The sequence below is a fragment of the Wyeomyia smithii genome, chromosome 2, assembly GCF_029784165.1.
Source record: "Wyeomyia smithii strain HCP4-BCI-WySm-NY-G18 chromosome 2, ASM2978416v1, whole genome shotgun sequence".
Taxonomy (NCBI): Eukaryota; Metazoa; Arthropoda; class Insecta; order Diptera; family Culicidae; genus Wyeomyia; species Wyeomyia smithii.
The window spans coordinates 118,534,385-118,556,522 of record NC_073695.1 but is presented as its reverse complement, the minus strand read 5'-3'; the positions used below and the strand labels follow the sequence as shown (position 1 = coordinate 118,556,522).

Below are 22,138 nucleotides of genomic sequence, written 5' to 3'. Positions count from 1 at the left end.
CCAACCAGAAACTCTTGATCTTTTGAGTAACTTTGCTGAAAATCGCAACTCTCTATACGATGGGATTATTGAGCTAAACTGAATTCGAAACGCTCAAAACTAAATGCACACTAGCGCAACGCATGCGGCTGAATTCCGCACTATACTGTCCGCCAATTACAAGCCCTTGACCTCCTGAGTAACTTTGCTGAAAATCGCAAGTCTCTAAATGGCGGGATTATTGAGCTAAATAACGTTCGAAACACGCGAAACTACATGCATACTAGCGTGGTTGCGGCTGAATTCCGCACTATACTGTCTGCCAATTACAAGCTTTTGAACTCCTGAGCAACTTTGCTAAAGACCGCAACTCGCTAGGTTTCCAGAATCAAAAGATATAGTTACATAAATCTACCCAGTTTAAGTGATGCTAAACTTTTCGTGGTGTTGCAATATTCAAACTGGGTGTTGCAATACTCAGTAAAGCGATTCCGAACTTATGACGGGTAGTGTATTTACCAATCCTACTCAAGTGTATAAATATATCCGTTGCATTAGTAAATATTTCGAAGGGCTTTTTGCATCCAAACCTGTGGTGCTCTAGAGTAACCATGGTAGAGAAAGGGTTAAATTCTTTGTGTATTGGACGATTATTCATTGCTCAATTGTATTAGCAATTTTGCTTGACATCATCAAGTAAATATATTTTTTGCGATCAAATCCTCGTGATATTCACACTAATTCCGATACCATTTTCGCGGCAGTGCTACATTGCATTGGTATAGGACTTTTGCACTGAAGTTGTTCGTTTTTGGTTATCAAGCTACGCCAGACCTGCACCTGAAAAAGTATAGCACGTGAATAATACGGAAAAAACAACAATAAATGTAGATAGGTACTCTCAAATGCAGCGAGTGATGCCGTGATTTACGGACACCAACTTATTTTTGATTAATAAGGAGTTCATTGTAACTTTGATTTCTCTTCTTAGGTCAACAAAATGACTCTGCAGGATTTGTCAGACCAAACCAATGGAAATCGGTTTTCGCTTTGCTCAATCGATCCGCAACGGTCCAGTCTCAGTTTCATTTGCACTGCACCAACGATCGAGCTGCACAACGAGTGGCTCAATACCATACGCAACATTCTGCAGACGCAGAACGATTTTCTGAAAGCAATACAAAGTCCCATCGCCTACCAAAAGGAGTTGACAAAAGACTCATAAACGAACGGAATCAAGTCGCCGAACTGGTTAGAAGCACATGCTGGAAAAAGTGCTTAATTTTTTTTTTTACGTTGAAGCAAAATCTTATACTTATTTTGGATGGCGACAATGGTGAAACCATGTCTTAATTCAACAGTATGTAGACTTCAATTTCTGGTTACAGCTCATGTCGATGACATCACATTGTGAAAATCAAATCAGTTTTATGTACGGAAACCAGTAAATTTTAGGTAATCCAATAAATATAAATAATTTGTAATTAAATATATATATATATTAAATATATATATATATATATATATATATATATATATATATATATATATATATATATATATATATATATATATATATATATATATATATATATATATATATATATATATATATATATATATATATATATATATATATATATATACATAAAATCCAATGATGACAAAATAGACAAAAGTATTGTTCTATGAAGATTGAAATAATGATCAAAACTGCAAATAACAAATGAGAACGCTTACCAAAAATTACGGTTTGTGACACTTGAACAAATAAAACATAAAAGCTAGCGTAAAATATACATAATGATACATTCGCGAATGTCAGCATTAAAACATCAAAAACAACAACAGCTAGGATATTGCTGCAATAAAAGAAAACTTCAATCGTGGACAACAAGATATATTTTACTAACATGGCTATATTCAGAAGTTTAAGTATTGTAAAAATCAGAACAAAGCAAACAAGGATTAACATAAAATATAAAGTAGAACATACAGTACTAGAATAGAAAGTACAATCTCTCCCAGCCGGATCCCTAAAATGGCTGAAGATGAAGAAGTTGAAAACTAATCGGTGATGAAAATGATGGACTGTGCGCTCCCATAGATTGCAAAGACAAAAGAGCAGCTTATTTTTGGATGATTTTGATTAAAGTAATTACACGCTTTAGATTTTGCTTTTCTTCACTTCAAAATATAAAATTTCTCTTCCATACGAGCATATGATACTAACATTTTTTGCAAAACGTCCAAGAAATAAGAAATGATAGAACGAATCAACTGTTTATTTCGGGCTCTATATTTTTAACACCTGTCATGAAAATTAGTACACAACTTCTGGTGGGTTACGATATACATGACGTTTGCTGATATATTTTTAGTTTACCAACAAATTGCTCCCATTCTGAACCGCCACTTTTTCTATGCAAGAGGTGCGGTAGGCACAGCTAAAGATTTTCTAGAGCCCATACGCTTGTGCATATAAAAAACGATAAGCATTTGTATGTAAGAAGCAATGCACTGTAGCGATGTTACTTGGGATCAGATACTTTCAAATTGTTTTATAGATTTATTCCAAAAAAATTTTGAACTCTTAAATAATGATATGCAGTTCATTTCGGACGTGAACGAAGCAATTTTTTACCATAATTTCAGATGATCTCAAGATTCGCACAGAGCTTGTATGTTTCGTATGCGTGTCTGTGGATGTGTGTGTATGTTTAATTTCACAATCACTCAAATGAAATCGGTTTGCGATTGAGTAAAAGTGAAGAAGAATTTTACAGCTCTTCTAACGAATTTACCACCGAGGTATTGTTTTCTTATCCTAAACAAATGTTCTATCGTAATGGTTTAAACAATGAATGTACTGCTCGATAAAACACTTTTAAAATTTCTACGCGTATATATTAATAAAATGTATGCTGGGTTTGAGCAACCCTACAACCCTTTTCACCCTTTTCACCAATAAACTCAATCGACAAACATATGATTTCACCTTTTTATCGAACTGTGATTAAAAACAGAAATCAGATTGAAGAAATTTTATTTTTTTCTTCGAAGTGTTATACCTACTTTTTTCGTATTTTTTTGTTTGTTATGCTAAGCGAGAAATATCTGTCAGTAAATTATTCAAAATTTAATGAACAGAACATTGTTTTCTATTCACAACTGCGTTTATCGTAAGCAAGAATGTATCGAAAGCAAGAGTTTAATCGGTTAAAAAAACATTGCGTGGTTGGTAGTAAAATCGAAAAGAATATAGCAGGGAAAATGTTCACAGATCAGCGTTCTGTAAAAATTTGTGTGATAATACTTACTAGTAATATGTTATGTTTAATTTATGAATTTATCCTAATTATAAATTATGATCATCTAGTTCGCTAAGCAAAAGCATAATGCAATGATAAACCAAGTAAAGGTTCCGAAAGTTTTTAAGAATCTTTGTGCGAAAGTAAGAAAATCACATGAAAAACAGTGAATAAAAGCATATAAATCTAATGAAGCCGGAAAAAAGTTTATTGTTGCAACAGAACAGAAACATATCCAATATACACGTCAATCAACCAACCGAATAGAAGTAGTAGATACGAAGAAAAACTAAAATATACTGAAAAACGTATCACCCAATTCTCACTCGATTATCTGTCCACCATTTCAAATAAACAGTTTAGAATTTTGAATTTGCCTTCAAATATTCTGTTATAACACTAATACGTTGTTTATATTGTTTGCTAAAATATATTTTGAAACGATATTATTCACTTCGGTTTCACAATTGTATTAAAGAAAGTCTGATTAGAATTTCAGTTCTGAGTTCTAATCACTGTGGGTATACTGCCGCTGGAAGCATAAGTGTCACAGGTGCTATGAACCATCTCACTGAACCTCTTTAACCTCACTTTTCTGACAGTTAGTGGTAACTTTGTTAACATTTTGGACTCTGTACTCTTTTCTGGTGGAGCAATCGTGTCCGTAGTGGAAGTGCTGCTCAATTTCTAACACAGCGATTTAGAACTTCTGAAGTGACTAAGTGTAGGTTGTAGGTCTTGTTGAGTATAACATTCCCTCATACTAGAAATTTTACAAACACCCCCAAAAATCTAAAGTTATAGTCAAAATACGGTTTTTTGGACCTCAGCGCATATAATATTTACCAACCGATTTTAAATATTTAAGCAGTTTTAGAAAGGGGACAAATAGAGCTTTCAAAATATATACAGGTTTTCATTAATATCAATAAAAGATGTTGAGTTATTTGAGTTTAAATCTATTTTTTTAGATATTTTCACGCAATTTTTCAATTTAATTTGAAATTTGCCGTCTATTTTTGTTGGAAATATACCACAAATATACTATAATTTTGAAAGTATATTCAATAATGAATCAAATGAAAGAAGTTTTGTGGAAATCGGTTGATATTTGGCTAAGTTATATATTTTTTAGGAAATCAGAATTTTTGGCTTCTATCGCAAAATTATTTCACGGAGCTAGCAAAGCAAAGCCTTGGTGCTACATTCCGTATCGGAACTCGACCTTCTGTTTATTATACACAGACTTCGCAGCCAACTGTTAAGTGTACAGGACAATTCGGGGCTAGCGCTACGATCCTACTGGACACTAACAGCCTCTCCCGAGCCGAGACTCGAACCTACGACGGCTGGCTTGTTAGGCCAGCATCGTACCTCGAGACCAGCTGGGTGCTATTCATAAAAAAAAAAATAAAGCTCTATTTTTCGTCTTTCCAGAACAGCCAAAATAAAAAAAATCGGTTGAAAAATAACCGTATTAAACATAAAAATGTGAGCTAAGGTAAAAACAGGGTTTTGACCATAACTTATAATTTTCGGGGTATTTGAAAAACTTCAAGTGAACGTGCAAGTAACACTTGGCTAAAGCTACAACCCACATTAAGTCACATCAAAAGTTCTTGCATTTTTTCATCATTTGTAGCACCGTGAAATAATTGTGCGGTAGAAGCCAAAAATTCTGATTTTCTTGAAAAATATATAACACAGCCAAATATCAACCGATTTTGAATCAAAACTACTTTCATTTGATTCGGAATTGAACATACTTTTAAAATTATAGTGTATTTGTGGTATGTTTCTTACAAAAATAGACGACAAATTTCAAATTAAATTGAAAAATTGCGTGAGAAAATCCAAAAAAAAATTAGATTTTACCTAAACAACTCAACTGTTTATGAATTGGCTACAAGAGAAAACTCAAACAAGGGTTTGCTATTGTGTCAATAACAATAGCCAATGGCACAGTAATCAACTACATTAAAAATTTTCGTTTTTTTTCAGTGCAAATAAACGAAAACGACATGTAAAAGTTCATATTACCTATTGGAATGTTTTGTTAAGAAGAGCATGAATTTCGTTTCGTCGTTTAATTGATCGGCGTGCAACCCAAAATGAACCAAGCGCTAGAAATAAAATTTTTATGAATTCTAGTAATTAATAATTTTAACGCTGACACGTAATGAATAGAACTTGATGTTCTAATATCATAGGCCCCGCATAATCAATAAGCATAAACGGATGATAATCCATATGGTTCAACAATACCCCATACAATCGGTACTATATCCCGAACTAGTTGTTAGGCACGTTTTATGGTTATTGATTATGTGGGGGCCCTATTACAGAAGACAAATCAACTCTACTCGACCATGTATTTTAAATCAGACGAATTACTCGTAAAGAAATGTCTATTCTTGAAGCCATGCATTCAGTTCATTCTGGTCAAACGAAAATTTTAAAAAGCTAGCTTGGTTTGGTCCAACGTATTAACATATTTAAGCAGATATGTCATATCTACTCATCATATCTCAATTACACAGTGCAACGAAAATTAACTTTTTTTCTGCCTTGGTTTCTATACCTAATTTTTTGTGTGTTTTGATGCAAAACCAAATATCCCCGAGCTTGAACATATTTCAACTTAAGGGGCAACAACATCGCCATTTTGAATTTTTGAGAAATCGAAAATTTTTGAGGTTTTTTAGACGCCATTTTGTTTTAAGACCAAATATCAAAATTCATGAGTTTGCCCACATATTAGCAACATCTTAAATCTTAAAAAAAAAACAGATCTTAAATCGGACGAAAACTGAGCTCAAAACGGTGATTCTACGAAACCGGTTTTAGCATGGTTTTAGTATACAATTGTATTTTTGGCCAGGACAGGTCCAAACATAAAAATCTCGCTTCAGCTATGAGACGGAATCATCGCGTCTTCGATAAAGTCAAATGCGACCTCCTCCTCGCAAAATAGCGAGGATCATGTGATGCCAAATTGTTATTGTATCTTTTAGTATCGCTTACACTCTTGATATTACATTAAACAGATTTCAAATAGGTTAATTTAACGTCGAGATTAACCTAATTTAGTGTTGTAGGGGAATTGGGGGCAAAATCGACATGTTGCTGACATTTTACGTAGATCAGACACATACCAATCGATTTCTGAGACTTTTTTACTCAATACATATGAGATATAATTTGACTACCACTTTTAGATATTAGCGCATTACCAATAATGCTCATACATACTCGATATTATTTTGCTCTGTGAAATATACTAAAACCATGCCAAAACCGGTTTCGTAGAATCACTGTTTTGAGCTCAGTTTTTATCCGATTTAAGATCTGTTTTTTTTAAGATAGGAGGAAGATGCTAATATGTGGACTAACTCATAGAATTTTGATGTTTGATCTTATAACAAAATGGCGTCGAAAAAACATCGAAAATTTCTGATTTCTCAAAAATTCAAAATGGCGCCATTATTGCCCCTTAAGTTAAAATATGTTCAAGCTCGGGGAAACTTGTTTCGCATCAAACTTCATAACAAAATCATACATAGAAGCCAAGGCAAAAAAATTGTTGCACTGTGTTATTGAACAAACTATCCTTCTTCGCTAACCAAGTCGTAAGCGATATGAACAACAGCTGCGTACAAACCCGGTGAAGGATTATAAAACTGATATAGACAAGCAAAACATTTTTGTCTTTCTTCTAGAAAGTTATCAAACTACTATTTCATCGGATATTTCTATTGAACTAGTACTAGTTGTACGGATTTGGTCTGAAATCTAAATTTTTAGCGTTGGCTTATTTGTGTACGAAGGCTAAGTGTGTTCGTATGTGTATATGTATGCTCGTATATGTGTATGTGTTCGAACGTGTGTATCCATGTTCGGGTATGTATATTTAAGTTCGTATTTTATGATTCAATGTTCTTATTTGTGTGTCCTAATGTTCGTATTAGGCTGGAATGATATGGGATTTCTGCATTTTAACGATATTCAAAACTAATTGTTTCTCGGTTTTTAGAAGTATTGTTAGCCACCACAACATTTTTACAAGGTAATAACAATTCTGTCTATGAACTACTTTTTAAAGGCGTGTAGTTCTAAAGCAACTATTCGCCTCGGTCTAAACAAGTGTCAAAAGTACAAATGACAACTGCTTACACGCATGCCAAGTCCATATCAACATAGAGCAGTGGCATATTTGGAAGGTGCGGAGTAACGTGCTTGTTGGTTAAATAATTTGAAAATGGAATAATGCATTATTTAATTCTCGAATGTTGATTACAAAATCATCAACGATTGAATAAACTACAATGAGTTTGATGCTTTCATTTTGAGGTTATTTTTGGTATATAGGAATAATCGAATCCTAATTTTTGCTTGAAAATTGTTTGCATTGCCGCACCATACATCTAAATTTTATTGTATATATGAGCGCTATAGTCACCACACCGGTGTGTCTCTACCCGACATACGTTCGCATGATTTTCCATTTCATTTTCACTTTCATTCGGCGCTTGTGTGCATAGACGAGATAGCATCACATATTAGCTTAAATTTTTTCGCTCCGTTTTGCCCTAGTCGTGTGTCTCGACATGCGGTACCAGCAGCTGCCTTGGTGAAAAAGTAAAAATGTGACTGTGCTTCTAGATGGGAGAATAAAATCCATAAATTTGCCGAAAATACGATCCAAACTAGCATGACTATTACGTCAATTCCTGCATCATAACAACTAGCAACCAACATCAAATAGTCACAGAACAGTGAATCTTAACATCTCAGTTTTTCCAATTTGAAAAATTGCAGTGCGGTCTATTCATATAATCAGCAGGCAGAGGTATAACAACATGGCTGACCAACAGGCAGTAAATGCGCCAGAACAGCAACAGCCAGCACCGCCACAACAACAGCAGCAGCAAATTCCTCAACAACAGCAGCAATCACCTCCGGAACAAGTTCCGGCCAATAACAAGGTAGTGGTCCCACAGCAGCAAAAAGAAGTTATTGCTGTCAAGGTAAGCGGTGTGGTTAAATGGTTTAACGTCAAAAGCGGATACGGTTTCATCAATCGGGGTGATACTCAAGAAGATGTGTTTGTCCATCAGTCGGCAATTGCACGTAACAATCCTAAAAAAGCCGTCCGTTCCGTTGGCGATGGAGAGGTTGTCGAATTCGATGTTGTCATTGGTGAAAAAGGTAATGAGGCTGCCAATGTAACTGGTCCGCAGGGTGAAGCGGTGAAGGGAAGCCCTTATGCCGCAGAGAAACGCCGCGGTTATCGGCAATGGTGGCAAAAACGTGGCCAACGTCGCCCCGGGCCACCAAGATCAAATGATGAAGACTTTACAGATGAACCATTAGAAAATTTAGCGCCCCCACCCCCAATGCAACCTCAGCAACTACAAGTGAAACATCAAGCACCGCAACAACAGCGACGTTTTCCGCCTCGAGGCCGCGGTGGTTACTCCTATTATCGGGGTCCTCCTCCTAGAGGTCCACGTAGAGATGGTAACCCGATGAATGACAACGGATTAGTTGATCAAAATCAATTGGTTGATGGTCAGAACGGTCCTCGGGGTGGACGTGGTGGTGGTTCAAGACGTTTCTTCCGTCGTAACTATCGTAATGGAGGTAGAGCAATGGGTGGTCCAGGCGGCCCTCCTCGCAGAGGTGGATACCGTGGAGACTACCAAAATGATTATCATCAGAATGGGCCAGAACAACCACGTCGTATGCCACCGGGACGCGGCGGTGGACGTCCCCGTTATCCACGCCGTGGAGCACGAAACACGCAAAGACCACGAAATGACGGAGCAGGTGGTGGTAACAATAATGCTGTGCAAAACACCACTACGGAGAGTTCCGCTTAGATCGATGGCATAAGCAAGATGAGAACATAGCAGATTGGTAATTAACATCATCAATACAAATTTCACCATCTCACATGCGAACAATCAGAATTCGCAAAAAGAAGCAAGCAGCAATTTTGCCTGCTGGTGAGATTGGTGTCTTTAGAAAGGCTCTTGAAGCGTAAATGGAACAAACTATATAGAATATAGAGAAGTGTAACAACCTATACTATTTTAAATGTAACTATTCAATTGACAACCAAATTGAATATTGGATCGTGTTGTGAAAGAAAAGTTTAAATTTTGAATCGAATCGGAAAAGCAAATAAAAACACTGTAATATCAACAAAGCAAAAGCAGCTCGTTGGAAGAGGAGTGCGACGAAGCACGTCGGGTTAGGTCGAATTTTACTATTAACGCTGGCTGATTAGGCTGTTCTCTAACCATGCGCAAAAGTATCGCTGAAATAGTTGAAAAAAAACAGTAATTCGGACGGATTGTCCTTTGGCATTTAATGCCCTATATAGCATGATACCATCATTAAACCATCTACGTACCTAAAACATCTCAAACAAGAAAGTCTAGTTTTTAAGGCCTTTCGACATCATAGGACTTTAATATCCTTGCACTAAGAATGGATTTTCTTGTCAGAATAACTGTTTAGCGGCGATATTAGGTTTAAACCTTGTCACACAGTTAGGAGTACCGGTTAACTCAGTCCACGGTAGTCAAACGACGCAAACACCCCCCGTACAATCGTTAATAAATTCTGTTTTTTCGTATCGTTTTCCAAAATTTCAAACAGTTTTGTTGCCTTGGATTGTCATTAAAGTCCGAGTGGTTTAAATTAGCGTTAAGTTAATAACTGAAACTGTGAAACATAAAATATCGAAACAACCAATATTCGGTTTGGTTCAAAATAAAGGTTCTGATTTGATACTATTAAAAAGTAATTAAAGTAATACCGAGAAGCAGAAATTTACAATAATAAAAACTTACAATATCCATTGAAACGAAAATAAAAACTAACCAAACAGCAAAAGTAGTGGAGAATGTTTAAGGTAAGGTACATAAACTCGCAAAAAGAGAAAGAGAGAACATTAAAGCATCGTCAGGCTAGTTAGGAAGCTGGTAAAAAAGATGCAATCTTTACCGCCACCGCCGCCGGGTCAAGCCACCAAATTTCTTTTTCTTATCGTGAACTCTAGTATCGTTCGTGTTACTTTTCTGTTTTGTGTTTGCTTTACCACACAGTCACGAGCAGGATATTTTTAGTATTTGAAATCGGGGCGCTAAACCCGCTCCGTATTTTTATTTTAAGCAGTCTAAAACATTTTTACATAGCTACACACGTCACACTATCACTACAGACATAAAGTAAAGCATTTTTATCGATGTTCTTTGATGCGTAGAAATATCATTTTTAAGAAAATTATCTAACCCCTCTTTCAACCAAAAATATTTAACAACGGCAAACATATGCTAGGGACAAATCCTTTAAAACAACATTGAATGTACTTGTCGATATGGATAGATGCAACATGAAATAATAAATGAATAACAAGCAACACGATTTAAGGAGTGAAAATAAAACCAGTTCTATAAACAATGCTATAAACTGTAAGGAATGATACAAGTAAACTACTTTAATAAGAAAGAAAAAACTTGAACTAGTAATAAAGATAAAACACGTTTGATGATTGCTCCACGAAAAAAAACATACATAAGAAATAAGGTTACAGTACATTTGAAAATAAACGCTGAGAGTGCATACATCTGTACAAGAATAACGAAACGCAAGAGACCTATTAACCATCTGCCGAATTAAGACCACGCTAATCTAACATCAGAACAGCATACTGTAATTGATTTACGAAAACAAACAAAAAATGGATTAAATCTGCAAAAAAATTGAAAAAAAAATGAAAACGTGCGTTTTATTTAGTTTCTATATACCAAATAAACCCACAACGATGCTGGTATGCAAGCTTCTTCATCTCTGTTCTCAAAGTTAACCCAAGCCGTTGGCTCATACATGTAATTTCATTAGGTGACTTATACATGTAATAAGGTTGCACTTCCAAAACCACACACCCACGACACTGTCTATCATATACATTTCCGTTGACGCCGAAATCTTGGTGTATTTCCGTAAACATTAATTACCTCATGAGTGAAACTAACGGTGACGCGAGCTTGCTGTGCGCTTTATGATTTCAAATAATCTACTAAAAAACTTTCAAATTAAAAAAAGCTTCAAATTTCAACCTTGAAAAAATCTCACCGTGGTACCATCCTAGAACTTCATTTTGTTACTAGTTGACCCGGCAAACTTCGTACTGCCCCAAATTGAACGTAATGTTATATTCTAAATTCCGGTTGAACTGAGACAATTACTGCTCCACAGAATAAACAATATATTTAAAAATATTTGGTTTAATTTTATTTTGTTTAGTATAAATATTGCAGAACACATGGCATTTATTTTTTTGGCTATTTGATTGCATAATCCAATCGTTATCAAATAATTTTACTCCTAAATATTTACAAATTTTCTTTAGAACTTCCTTTCCCCCATAAATAAGCCCTAAGTATTTAACTTGGTCAGACCAAGTTAAGACCACACCGTTCATCTTAATAACGTGGTTATGGGTGGGTTTGAGAAATGAAACTCTTGGCTTATGAGGAAAAATAATTACCTGAGTTTTAGAAGCATTAGGGAAAATCTTCCATTTTTGTAAGTGTGAGGAAAATATATCTAAACTTTTTTGAGGCCGACTGCATATAACACGAAGTCATTTTTCCTTTTGCGGAAATGCTTGTATCGTCACAAAACAGAGATTTCTCACAACCTGGTGGTAAATCAGGATGATCAGAAGTAAAAATGTTATATAAGATTGGGCCCAAGATACTCCCCTGAGGCACACCAGCTCTAACAGGCAATCTATTAGATTTACCATTTAGATAGTTAACCTGAAGAGTGCGGTCAGTTAAATAACTTTGTATCATTTTTGTGAGGTAAAGCGGAAAACTGAAATTTGACATTTTAGCTATTAAAGCTTTACGCCAAACACTGTCGAATGCCTTTTCTATATCTAGAAGAGCAGCTCCAGTCGAATAGCCTTCAGATTTATTAGTTCGAATCATATTTGTTACTCTAAGTAACTGATGAGTAGTGGAATGCCCATGGCGAAAACCAAACTGCTCATTTGCAAAAATTGAGTTCTCATTAATATGTGTTATCATTCTATTAAGAATTATTCTTTCAAAAACTTTGCTAATAGAGGAAAGTAAACTAATTGGTCGATAACTTGATGCCACAGCTGGATTCTTTTCGGGTTTTAAAATTAGAGTGGCTTTGGCATTTTTCCATTTCGTAGGAAAATATGCTAGTGCAAAGCATCTGTTAAAAATTTGCTTCGAAAAGTTTGTGTTTTGGTACGTGAAGTAAAGATTTTTGAACAACTTACTATGATCCACGTCTACAGAAAACACAGAGACTATTCCGGAAATGAAACTAGTATCTTGTAATTTTCCACACAACGAAGAAACGATTTTTCTTTTCAAAACGGACTGTGTGTATGGAAAACCAAGTGATTGTTTATGTAGCAGAGCTTTTAGAAGATTTCAGAATGCCACAGAAAAAAACATTTCGACAGCAATCGCGGCAAAACTTTGTGCAATGTGTATTTCTAGTATACATTTTTCCTGCAAAAGAATCAGTCTTTCAAAAAAAAAATGCTACGTCGATTTTACTAAAAATCACAGCATCATCACAGTGATTATCATGTGCGAAACACTTTCAGATGATTTGTTTTGTTTTTATATGTCAAATGAAGTGCCGTTTGTGCTGAAAAGTAGAAATATGGCGACAGATGTCAGCGAGTGTCATACGACTTAGAAGTTCGACGATTTTCCGGACTAAATCTGTAAATTTTTGCAAGGTAAGTGATTTATGTCACGTAAAAGAATCGAATTCTAATCTTTTTTCGTCCTTCCAGCACAAGATCATAGAGATTCTGATGGAAACATCTTTACGCTAGAGGCAAGTATTTGTTTACTAAAACATCAATTATTTAAATTAAATTAATTTAATTCTTTGTTTACATTACAGGCTTCTTCAACAGAAAAGGATAGTTTTTATTTTGTGATGAATTTTTATAGTAAAGTTCCAATTTTATAAATAAAACAAAAGTTGCATTATATGCAATAATTTCCATGTAAAACTGTTTTCATTTAAGTATCGAATAAAAATCATTCGAAGCTCGATAACATTCTTTTGAGATTCAAAATCCAAACACTTTATGTTCATATGTCATAACACGAGAATTGAAAGTGTTTTCCTTTTGAAAATGAGGTGTTGCACGATAAATAATTCTAAAGTGTTTCGCATATGAATTCTATATGTTTTGGCCAATAGGGCAAAACACTTTATAATATCGTGTCGATTTCTTTCAGTGTGGGTAAAAAGAATTAAAGTAGGGTAAGGAACGGTTTAAGCAGTGGCGCCTATTTGAATCAGTCGAAGAAAACAGGCCTTAAACTCCTGGATTTTGCCAATATCGACAATTTCAATGATGGAAACGAAAACTTTGGTTGTCTGGCTGTCTTACGAATATAAGAAATACCGTTAATCACAAAGAAATTTCTGAACAAACACCATTCGAAACGAATCGATCTATATTGCAGCCATTCAGGAGCCACTTCGGGTGCTGAAAAAAACGCCTGCAAAACAGATGGAAACTGCCTAAAATAGGTTCTGGGTGATTGGAATAGTGCCCCTCAATTGGTAACTTTAATTGGTTATTGTTAAAGTTTGCTAACTTAGTTTCACAATCTGAAAACAAGTTCTGACAGAAAAAAGATGGATAACAGCTTTATATACTTCTGTTTGAATTTCACCCAATACTTTTCGAGTATTTCGTCTCAATACACAGGCGGTTCCTAAAGCTGCTTAGAATATGTTCCCTACTCCAAATATGATTCACGACCAAATTAGAAACTTTTCTATTTATTTCGAATGAAAATTTATAGAAAATTATTGCAGCATCTTACGGTCAACGATTTTTCGTTTTTTTTCCTGATCAAATGTAGGGGAACAACGGGCATGACGGTCACCCTAAGGAAATCATTCATTATTCTGCTCAAAACACAACATTTGACCGTTTTGCCCAAAAGGCAAACATTTTTTGTATCACTATGATTTCCAAAAAAAAAAAATTTCACTAAACTATCTTCACCAACCCCACATGTTCTAAATATGCTTAATTATTTCAATGTCATTTAAAACTATATTTTTCTGAAGTTTTACCGTAACAGAAGCTTAAATTCGAACCGGCGAAAACTATATCGCGTTGCACAGTGGTCGGAAGCCGGAAAACCCTTGATTTTTCATGTCAATATTTTGATGTTTTGCATTTCTCCGAAGATTCTATATATCACTGTGCAACGCGATATAGTTTTAAACCTTTTTCCAAAGTTTTATGACAATCGGCTGAGATATCGTCGCAATTTGAAATTCCCAAATATAGAATTTCGATGATTTTCATCTTTGAAAACCACAATTTTTAGCTTAACTTCGAATACCTTAGTCTTAATCCGATTTTGACTCGACAAGTTTCATTTTGAAGGCGAATTTATGTACTTTTTTGTTGATTTTCAAGACTTGCCAAAAAAAAAAAAAAAAACATGTATTTCTAATTTCATTCCTTCCATATAATCTTGTGAAACTGTTCGGAACGAGCGGATAACCAACAGGAAATTTATTGTACTTTTCAGATTTTTGGGTCCCGTTTTGCACATTGTTGCTCACAGTAAGATATTTCGAAAAATAAAAATTATGGTATGTAAAATATTTAGTATGGTTAAACAGTTTTTTCAGTAGTCTCAAGCATTTTTATATAAACTTGTAAACCGCTTCCACTACTACAAGTTGTTTGAGAAACAAAAAAAAAATGAATTGAAGAGAAAAAAATATATCGCTGTTTATATATTTTCAATGACATCAAAATAACTACCGTGCGATATAAAATTTTTTCTTGAGAGACCTATAGTTTGTCGTAGAAAGATCTTAATTTGTTCAAGCGGCTTAGAAGCTGCAAATTTTTCGAAATAAAATAATTTGAAATACACTTAAGTCGCTTTCTACGCGGGGGATACGTCCCGCTCAAAAGGAAACCGCGTGAAAAAACCGCATGTCGATTTCTGCATCACACTAATTCATGAAGGAGTACTCCAAAAACCAAACAAAAAAATACGAGTCTAACATTTTTCGAAGAAGAAAAAGTAAGGGAACCACTTTGATAATCATCTTAGCATATATATTCTTCTCATCGCTCTCATTTCGATCTTAGCTTCCGACTACTCAACTGAATTGAGAGGTATTATTATTAAAATTGGACAAATAAGATAATGAGATGGATATAGGTAGGCTGACCAGATTTTCTCGGGATGAAAACGGGACAAATGGGTTAAAAAAAACGGGACACATGATAAATTTGATTTGTGGAAATTTTTACCAACCAAATCATGCAAACAGTTATTTATTGCTTTGATAAACTTACCCGATCCTGAAGAGTGTGATTTTTTGCAATGAGTTCCTGAAATTTGATTTTGACTAACAATTATCATGGCCTCAGCTTTCAATCGCGGCTTTTTCGTCAGTTCACGATAGGGGATGCCCTTCCAGTGGTGCGGTACTGTCAGGAAGGCACAAAAAGTGCTCAGTAATAGAAAAAAAATCTTTACTGCTTGGCATTTAGGAAAATTTCAATGCAAAGCTCTATTTAAGATTTTTTCAAGCAGTATCCGAAAACGGTACAAAATGGCAAAAAGACGGGACGGTTTAAAATAGTCAAAAAAACGGTACTGTCCCATTCAAAACGGTACGTCTGGTCAGCCCAAATATAGGTGTTGAGATTAATATACAAGAGCAATTGTTCTGTTAGAGTTTTAAGCATGATCGGATCAAAGAAAAAAATCTGACCATGAAAAAGGCCTAACGGCACTTTAGGGGCGTAAATTGCTATTTTCAACATTTTCTGACATCAGAAATGAGTTCACCACCTCAAAATTGTAATAATTTATATAATAATTTCCAGTAATTTAGAAAAGACTTTTAGGTGATTATTTCTAAAATAATAACTATTGTTTCAATCTACATAACATTACGAAACTTCCAGAATCCTGTTGGTATGTAACTGGTTTATATAAAAATGAGTAACGGTCCATCTTGCCCGCTTTGTCCGTGTTGCCCGTTGTTCCTTTATATGATGTACATGGGTACTTTTGGCAAGTTGGTGGGAAGTATCGGGATACGCTGAAATCTTACGTCTCTTTTTGGTTTTTTTCTTCGTAAATTATCGCTTCATTGGTATAGATAAGCTATTTTATGTTTGCGAATCATCGCGTGTTTTTGCACAACCGAAATATATTGGATACTGCGCAACATTATATTCCATTGCAAATCAATACAATAGTTACAAATACAAAACAATAGTTCTTCAATTTCACTTCGCATTATGAATTTTTTTTTTATTGCAGTCAAAGTCACTCACCAAAACCGTTTAACAGAATCACTGCACCATCAAATACAGTCATACCTCGATATAAGGCAACCTCGATATAAGGCAACCTCGATATAACGTAACTCGATATAACGTAACTTTTACCTCGATATAACGTAACTTTGAAAATGTATTGAAATTGAAAATAAATAACACAGCAACTGTTTTCGGGGTATAAATTGCTTCAAAAAAGTGTTTGTACTAAGTTTTAAAACTAATGAAACTAATGCGAAAATTGTCCTAAATGGACATAAAAAGGGTTTAAAAATACTAATAGGTGATGGAAAATAGGTTTTCACGCATTCTTCAGTAACAATTCACAGTCTTGCATCAATTAGAAAAATTTTTTTTTGCTTGTTGAAATTTTCTCTAAATGGGCATAAGAAAGGTTTAAAAATACTGATAGGTGATGGGGAATAGGTTTTCGCGCATCTTTGAGTAACCGTCAACAGTCTTGCATCAATTTAAAAATTTAGACGGGTTAAATGCGATTTTTGCGATTTTCTCAAATTTGCAAATCTTCCATTAAGCACTCAATAGTCGTGTTAGCTATTTTGTGCATTCATTATGTTTGTCTATCTGTCTTCTTAAAATATGATATAAGCACCCTTTTTTAACGCATAACAACCTATGAGGGGAACAACAACAAAAAACAACACTCTTCGTTCAAAAGTTTTTTTTTTCCGTTGTTCAAATCATCGGTAAAAGTCATGCGAAGTTAAGGGTAAACATAAAAATACTTAATCTAAGAGTAACGAATCTTTTGATTGAACTGATTATTAAAGGAACAACCTTGTGACATGGATTTGCATTTTTTTTTCTCAAATTAAAGATATTATTATTTCACGTTCAGGAAAAATACTGCGATTTAACTGTATTTCGTTTATCACGCGTTACAAAGATTTTGAAAACTTTTCAGAAGTGAATTCACAACTTTTTCAGCATTTCGATTTGCTAGTCCATCAAAGTTGCATCTCTCTGGTCATCTGCCAACATTTTCAACTTGTTTGCATCCAGCGCTCAAAATGGTCAAGTTGATAAAAAAAATGATATTAGGGACCAGAATTCCAGATTTCGAAACTTAAAAAATAACCTAAAATTAGAAAAATGACTTTAAATTTTTAGTTTTCAAATTGAAAGGTTTTTACTGCACGAACATGTCTTGCAGAAACCGTTCAAAAGGAAACAAATTTATTTCTCTTTTAAACTTTTCAAGAAAAAAAGTTTTCTGAAATTTTCCCAAATCCTTTTTATTAGGATTTTTTTTTAAAGAATTTTTAGTTTTTATTTCTCCATGATAATCAATGTTCAGTTTACATTATGCAGTTTTTAAAAAATATATTAGTATTTTCAAAAATCAGCTCTTTGAAATGTTTTAGTTAGAATATTTTTAATACTCAACTACTGCCAACAACTTTGCCGGAAACATCGCATCAATCAAACAAATCGTTCTGGCTTCGAAAAAAAACCTTCAGAAATTTTAACTTCTTTCGTGTTCATATAATCAACGTTGTAACATTTGGCAACTTAGAATTCAAAAATTAACCTTTTTAAGATATTCAATCAATTTTTTAACAGGATTACTATCTACAGCTTTGCCGGAAACATCTCACCAATCAAGTTAATTATTTTGGCTTTAAAAATATTTCAAGTATTTTTGTTTATCTGTGGCCAGATTCAGCAGCCAACTGTTCAATGCAAAGGGCGCTTTCAGGGCTAGCGCTACGCAATGGAATATAGAAAGGTACGGAGATGGTTTGAGTCTCGGGTTTAAAGGGCTCCTTTTTTGTTAACAGTGATGACGTAGAAGTCAAAAAACAATGCCCGGTAGATTTTTTTTCAAGAAATTGTCACAAGTTATGACAGTTTACTGAAGGCTGAAGATGCCTACCTGCGTCGTTAAACGATGCGGAACACAATTCCAAAGGGCATTTTCATGTTTTTGGAGATCTACGTCACAACCCCAACACGTGCTTCTGTTTACCTCTTTTTCGTTACTAATACAGATAAATGTCTTCTTCTTCCTCACCTTTGTATACCTCATTGAGCGCTACGATCGTGCAGACACTAACAGCAAAAACATCATATCAAGAAGACTGGGAACTCTGCCTGCGATTGAGCGACGTTTTCGGCAGTGCAGTCTGTTGAGTAAAAGTGGAACTGACGCATGCTAGTGTGTGTGCTGGCGATGCGAGCGCAAGCCGAACCCACAGACTGGACCACCACATACGCACACTCTGTCTTCGCAGCGATGTAATTAACAGCACTTTCATAGCAACCTTCCACCTTTAATAGATGGAGTGCGCTGTTTGATTTGACGCTTGTCGTTTATATGGGATAGATCCAGAGATGCCAGTCTTCTTGATATGATGTTTTTGCTAACAGTCTCTCTCGAGCCGAGACACGAACCTACGACGACTGACTAGTTAGGCCAGCAACGTATCCTAAGACCAGTTACAAAACAAAAAGCATGTAAAAAGTTGTATGCAGAAACAAAAAAAAAAAAATTAAATGTTTTCTTGAAAAATGTATTTACATCAAAAATAGTTTTTTTTTACAGTCAAATTGTATAATGTACAGAAAAAATACGAATTTGAAATATGTACAAAAGTTAGTTTTTCGAAAAATTCCAAAATAATGTTTGCTTTATTTTGTGGCAAGTTTCAAATGTTTTTTCAATTAACTGCTCCACATAGCAAGTTCGTCCCAAACCCAAATTTTCCCCTGCATTGAGTGCCTAAGCGAAAATGGTAGCTAGTTTCGCTAGAGTTCGCCAAATATCTCTTCTAAAAGACTAACTGAAATAAAAATCTATTCGAAAAACTGGAGAATCAGAACTGTGTGCCACTTATTTTATCCTCAAATTGTTTATTCAAATAACTAGCAATGTTAGTAAGATTGTACAGTGGAACTTATTTTGCATTGCTCTTAGAAAATTGAAACAGTTTTTATTGTAGAAATGAGAATGTGTGTATATGAGTATCCCTTCAATTTTCTTTAGATAACACCAGATTTCGACGTTTTATGCTATTCTACGACATTTGATGTCAATATTTATTTCATTTGAAAAGCAGGACTGATAAAAGTAGTCAGCTGGTCAGCGGGTCAAAAAAAGTATATTCAGTGACTTTTTGGTTAAAAATTTGACTGCTGAAGAAAAATGTGACTTTTGAGGGACCAACTTGCAGTCCTGTAACTTCCCCAATATTTTTAATTTCATTATACACAATACTTTGAAAAAATCTTGGTAACAAAATCCCGATAAAATAAAAAAATTCCCGACGTTTTCCCGCATTTTTCCCGATGTATTTTGATTTCCGGCTTTTTCCCGCATTCCCCGTTTTCCCGATTGAGTGGCCACTCTGTATAACGTAACGAAAATAATGGGGAGCTGCGTAGCCGCAAGGTTACAGAGTCCGCTTTGTCAAGCGGATGGTCATGGGTTCGAATCTTAGTAGAATCAGGATATCCGATGTCAAAAAGGACTTAAGCCATGGGTTTATTCTCAGGCTCCCCACCAGTTACCCTTCCTTTACGCTGAAATCTACAAATACCTTTGCGTGACTTCCTCTTAACAAAAAATAAGTCCCTTTTATCAATAAAACTAGCCAGAAGGACGCACGACGAAACTTCTCCAGGGAATTATAATTGGTGATATTTGGCAAGAGGAACGAGTATCGGTATAGCAGAACAGTAAGCGTGTAAGGAAGAGTAGCACATTACACACAAGCACTGATGAACAATAATTATAAGTATGCCACTTTCTCAATAGAGGTATTGCTATTAACAGAAGTGCGGGATACAGCAGACACCCGGGCATATCTCACAATAGATCTACGATTCTGGTCGCAGTGAGGAAGCCCATACAGGAAAAAAAAAACGAAAATAAAAATAAAGTTGCCTTACATCGAGGTATGACTGTATACTGCAAAAATATTCTTGCAAAGATATCAAACTTATTTTCACAGTTTCTATGACTGCATCCAAGAAATAAATTCCATCAATTCGATCACCACCGATTTTTACCAAGGTATCATACACATATCTTCAATAGAGATTTAATAGTAAAACCGGTAAAACATTCATATGTACAGCATGATTCACATCATCGCAACCATAACTTTGATCTATCTTTTAATTAAACTGATTGAGACAACAGTTTCGGTAGACATCTTCGAATATATACTCTATTCAAAATCAAAGCTGCGTTGTGAATATCCAAACCAGGGATGTTACGGATGTGATTTTTCAGACATCTGCAGATGCGGATGCGGATGCGGATATGTGATTACGGATGCAGATGTTGATGCGGATGTCAATTTTCATGCGGATGTTCCGCATTCGCGGATGCGGATATCCGTAGCATCCCTTGTGTTATATTTTGCTTTTTTTCACATAACCATGCCCCTCCCCAGTGCAAAAGTTATTTGGGCGAGCAATAAATACACCAAGGAAAATTTTTCTGCAATATTTTATGAAGCGATATTGTTTTTCAATATTCGCATGGTATGATGCGGATGCTGATGCGGATATGTGATTACGGATGTAGATGTTGATGCGGATGTCAATTTTCATGCGGATGCGGATGCGGATATTTGTTACATCCTTAATCCAAACGTAGGTATGTTGAGTTCGTTTATACGGTGATGTGTAACAACACTTTTACACCAAGTTATTCAAAGTTATAAACCCGTGTTTGTTTGCTTAACAACCGCCCTTACAACGACGCTACAAAAGCTTGAATTTTTTGGCTACCGCATAAAGCTTACAATCGAATCATAGTAATCCGATGGCGTTGGTCTTGCAGTAAATGGCGGAAAGCATGAAAATTGATTTTTAAGATTTTTCATTTTTTTCGGTTGATTTTCATTATTTTTATGGTATGATGACCCCACACAGAATAAAGCAAAGCAAACACAAAAGGAATTATTAAAATCCGCTCACTTTATCTCGTGTGGTACGCTTTCGTACGGACACCAAATGATATTTATTTACTAAAATAACTTTAAGTTTCCACACACAAAATTGATGGAAAAGTCCAACACATTTTATGTTTATTTTGATTTTACAAAGCTCTATAAATTTCCTGCAACTGAAACAACAGCTTTTTACACGAAGAAAGGTTTCGGAGCTACAAAGGCTTTGTATGAAATGTACGCTAAAATGCATTCAAAAATATTAAATTTCAACGTATTTTAAAGCCATTTTGGTTACAAACAATATTTTATTTGAATGCTACTTGAAACAGGTATGAAATAAGTAACATAAACGCTGAATCGACTTCTGCTTCAAATCAAATGTAGCATTATAATTTTTTTATCCGATTTCGGTAATTCGGTAAATTTTCGGTTTCGGTAATCACAGCATTTAGTATCATACAGTAAAGTTCTTTTTTACACGATTTTACGTACCGTGCAAAAAG

At 34.9% G+C, this 22,138-nt stretch overlaps 2 protein-coding genes across 8 annotated transcripts in view; both read left to right on the top strand.

Moving 5' to 3' along the window:
* Nucleotides 1–1,472, top strand: part of LOC129725903 (triple functional domain protein) — a 171,342-nt gene extending 169,870 nt beyond the window's left edge. For all 7 annotated transcript variants that reach the window (XM_055682317.1, XM_055682320.1, XM_055682318.1 and 4 more), the window contains one exon: nt 971–1,472. In XM_055682317.1, the coding sequence (XP_055538292.1) occupies nt 971–1,204 (234 nt within the window). In that variant the 3' untranslated portion in view covers nt 1,205–1,472. The remainder of the gene's footprint in view (nt 1–970) is intronic.
* A 6,401-nt stretch (nt 1,473–7,873) lies between these two features.
* On the top strand, nt 7,874–11,072 carry LOC129723039 (Y-box factor homolog). The gene has a single exon (XM_055676978.1). The coding sequence runs from the start codon at nt 8,150–8,152 to the stop codon at nt 9,170–9,172; it is 1,023 nt and encodes a 340-aa protein (XP_055532953.1). The 5' UTR covers nt 7,874–8,149; the 3' UTR covers nt 9,173–11,072.
* Nucleotides 11,073–22,138: the final 11,066 nt, after the last annotated feature.